The sequence below is a fragment of the Dendrobium catenatum genome, unplaced genomic scaffold, assembly GCF_001605985.2.
Source record: "Dendrobium catenatum unplaced genomic scaffold, ASM160598v2 fragScaff_scaffold_1483, whole genome shotgun sequence".
In the NCBI taxonomy this organism is placed as follows: Eukaryota; Viridiplantae; Streptophyta; class Magnoliopsida; order Asparagales; family Orchidaceae; genus Dendrobium; species Dendrobium catenatum.
The window spans coordinates 2310469-2314857 of NW_021319945.1; the positions used below are offsets into that span (position 1 = coordinate 2310469).

The window sequence follows — 4389 nt, forward strand, 5'->3', positions numbered from 1 at the left end:
GTGGGCGAAACCTTATAAGATTTGAAGAATTTAGTAGATGTAGATGATGGTTGTTACTTTTATGTGCAGAGTATCTGAGTAAATAATCATTTATTATTTTGTAGTCGGTGTATTATAACAAATGGAGGCACTGATAATATACAATTACATGGTCAATCTACAACAGAATATATATTATATATTTAACATACAAAAATCCTGCACGCAATTAATATTGTTTGAAACTATTTAAAATTTAAAATAAATTGGTTGATTAAATTTAGTATTGAATTTAATTATATTAAATAAAAAACAGTTTTAAAATAAATTATAATTCAAATGATATTAACATATGTGGTTAGAAATAGAAATTTATTGTTATTTATAGAAGATATTTTCATTGTAAGTTAGTATTTAAAATATATTATGAAATTGATAAAATAATTTTATTTATTTTAATTTGTAATAGCAGATATTGGTAGTATTGTGTTAGGCTCAATTTTTAAAAGGATCAGTTATTAGCATTGTAAATACTAAAATACAATGAATATCTTCTACAAATAACAATAGTCTTCTACTTCTAATTACAGATGTTAATATTACTTGAGTTAAAATTTATTTTAAAAATATTTGTTTATTAAATATAATGAAATTCAATACTGAATTTAATAAACCAATTTAATTTAATTTTAAAACAGTATATTCTAATATTTTTTAAAAATTTAATTCCAAAATTATATAATCTGAAAATTCCTAATATCCCTTATTTTATACAATTTGAAAGAATAAATAAACCAAAAATAACATTTCGTTTACTCCAGCCGTTTAAAATAATACTAAATAAACAAAATAATTTCATTTGCAGACAAAACACAATACATAATTGCTTTTTAATAAAAAAAAAGCAATAAAAAATTGCGTTTTTACTTTTTAGTAGCAACCGATAAACATAATTTTGTTTTGCGTTTTGTCTTAAAATTGAATTGCATCCTTTTTTTTTTTCTGACGATGCTTCTCCAAATTTAAGCGCTAATCAAGATCCTTTCTGAAATTCCAGCGATTAAAAAAAAACCTTAATGCAAAACCTCAGTGATCTATTGGTTAGAAGATCAGATTATTTCTCTAAAATAATAAATTCAAGTCACATATTTTATAATAAAAATATAGTATCGTCAATGGTGATGATCCATTAATAATCTTAAAAGAAAAAATTTTAAATTATATAAATTACCACCATTTACGAAAGAAGCGAGCAAGTAAATCACTCGTGCCGAAACAAGAATAGAAATCACATCAGAAGTTCTTGAGCAGGGAGCGAACCTGCTCAAGCGTAACGAACAGAACAACAGTAAAGGGTCCCTGGCGGGAAACGGTAGGAATAAAACCCTTATACAGAGCCATTGGCCCCTCCGCCCTCACCGTCTTCAAGGCGCAATCCACCGCACCGACGTAAGGCGGAGCCACCCCCATCTCCACTTTCATGTTCATCACCCTCGTCTTTACCACATCTACCGGATTCGAAACCGCCGCCGCCACCAACCCCGCCGCAAAGCTCGCCGCCACATGCGTCAGTAACCCGTCCGGTATCCACCCCTTCCCCAATATCGCCTCCTTTGCCTGATCATATGTTGCCAATTGCGAAGCCGTCACCATCATCGCCCTGTTCACCGTCAAAGCCGATCCTCGCCACAACGACCCCACCCCCTCCCTCCTCACCATCTGCATGATGGCATCACCGACCCCCTTGTAGTTCCGCCGCTCCGCGGCCGGAAGCCTCCCGTCCGCCTGCATCCGTACCATCGCCAGGTCAGCCGGATTTCCAACTGCCGCCCCTACCGCGCCGGCAATCAACCCTGCGGTGATCTTCTTGTACAAGGGAAGCGAAACTGTCGCCGGTTTCGGCTGATTTCCCTCGCCGTCTGCGGCGATGGAGTGGGATGACCATTTGATTTTAAGAATGTCGTAGAGGCCCATACGTGTCGTTGAGTATAGGGTTTGCCGCAGTACGGTGGCGGACACGCCGGAGAAGAGAGCGGAGGGGCCCTCAGCGCGGAAGATCTGCACGCCGACGGAAATGGGACCAGGGCGGCGCGCGGTGGGAGGAGTTTGAGGAATGGCGAGGCCAGATCCGGGGAAGGTTAGGGCAGAGCGAAAGGCGGGCACGGACGCGGCTGATTCGCCCTGAAGCTGCATCCGGACCTTGATGAGATCGAGCGGATGGGTGGAGCAACCGGCCACGATGGATGCGATCCCGCCCTCCACAAATCCCCTGAGACTCATCTCAATTGCAGCAAGGGGTTCGTGCGATATCTGAGGGCTACGAAATTGGGGGAAATTATGGAAGGAAGTTAATATCAATACATATGATTCTACCAGTCGGAGCTGGGATTCATCTCACTGGAAACCAGGAGATGGGAATGGAGGCCGAAGGCTACGGAAGAAAAGTGAGGAACGCGTGCTCGCTGAGACATGTAATGCTTTCTATATTGGTTGATCTGTAGCTGGCTGAGAACACCGGAGAAAATGGAGGTATTTATAGCCTTTTTCCTCGTTTGGAATATGGCAAGACAGCTCCGAAGAAAGCGAGAGGGGAAGCGGAAGGTGGGCAGCAGAAACAGGATTCGCTACAGGGTGGAGGAGTGCGGAGTCCACGTGCATTCCGACTCCAATTAATTTGTGCCGTATATATACTGTATATAAGTTGTACACACAGGTTAAAAACAGATTAATGGGTCGGTTCGGATTCAATTGATCAGAATCCTATTAACTTGAACCTAACTAGTTAATAAAAGGATCAAAAAAATTGGATGAAGTTGACCCACTGGCAACCTGATCCTGATCCAAGAACTCATATTAATTAAAAAATTATTTTTATTTACTTGTTAATAATACATTTTAAATTAATTGATAAAAAATAGAAGATTATACTTAGGACAAAAATATTAAATGAATTTTTTTTTGTCAAAATTCTTTTAATAAATGAGTTGGAATGCATGACCCAAATCTTACTTATTTATTAAATGTGTTAATTTAAATCTAAATTTTTTAGATCTGATATGGGTTGCGTCATTAATTGAAATCCCTACTTGTAAAGATATTTGTGATTTTGGTTCATATTTATTTTAATAATTGGTTCATATCCTCTTTGCTTTCAGCGCCAAGATTGGGATAATGTTTAATAATAAATCATAATAATTCACGCAAGGGCTTAAGTAGTTGTTTAAAGATGAAAAATAAAAATTTTAAATATTTTATTCATCGCACTAAGAGAAAAAGAGTAAGGCTAACCCAAAAAGGATCTGTTGGAGAAAACTATTTTGTAATGTTTTTTAGATTGATATATGTTTTAGTTCGTTTTTTTTTTAATTTAATTTTAATAATAATTTTTACCGTCAAATGTGCTGGTTGTATTTTAAGAAAATTACTAATTAACTTTAAAAAAAAACTCAACAGCAACTTTAAAACAATGTTTACCTCTCAACAAATCTATAATTATTTTTATGAACAAATCAAATTTTAATTATGGAGTCAGAAAAATAGAGAGAGAGAGAGAGAGAGAGAGAGAGAGAGAGAGAGAGAGGAGAACAATATATGCTTAACCAATAGATCTAGGATATGCATCTACCCCATTTATTTATGTCTTTATTGTATTTAGAGGGCTATAGAAAACGATATACCTAAAAATAGAAAAAAAAGAGTACAATACACCTTATGACTTATTGCAAATTGCAGCTGACATGTAACTCCATCGATGGTCATCCATGTAGCTCTCTACTTTTGCTCGACTTTTCATAGGTGAGTGTTATTAGGTGGGACCTCTGGATATGACTCGTTAACTACTACGAGAGCTTCTAGAAAATCATCAATATAAATCAATATCCAATGGAATCAACTATTATAACTCGTTAACTACTTATCCAAAATTTATAAAAACACCACTATTAGTTTCATGATATCTCAAACATTTTATTTAGAGCTTCTCCATATTTTTCTCAAACGAAAACTTTCCCTTTTTATAGCATGAAATTTTTAGCATCAAATATATCCTAAATCTTAATACACATTTCACCACCATCAAAATAACCCTTCACCACCCCAAGAGGACACAAATTAAGTTGCCTCCATCACAATAAAAAATTTATAGATCCTAAATCACTTTTCGTTGTCATCATCTTTAACATCGAGGCACGTATTGCATATGAAGCTGAAGCACATTGTCGACACCAACACTAACTTATAACATCAACAATAAGACCTATACAGGATTTTACGGTATCTAGATTCCTCTCCTCAAAGAAGAATGACCAAATAAATAACAAATCATATCTTAAAAAAAGCTCACATGCCATATAACTCTTCCAACTTCAAGAAATTTGTTATGTACAATTTATGTATAATCTATTCTTTGTG

General features: G+C 35.7%; 1 protein-coding gene across 1 annotated transcript; it reads right to left on the reverse strand.

Annotated features, from left to right (window-relative positions):
- Positions 1-1216: 1216 nt before the first annotated feature.
- Positions 1217-2560, reverse strand: LOC110115428 (mitochondrial uncoupling protein 5). The gene has a single exon (XM_020848645.2). The coding sequence runs from the start codon at positions 2257-2259 to the stop codon at positions 1273-1275; it is 987 nt and encodes a 328-aa protein (XP_020704304.1). The 5' UTR covers positions 2260-2560; the 3' UTR covers positions 1217-1272.
- Positions 2561-4389: the final 1829 nt, after the last annotated feature.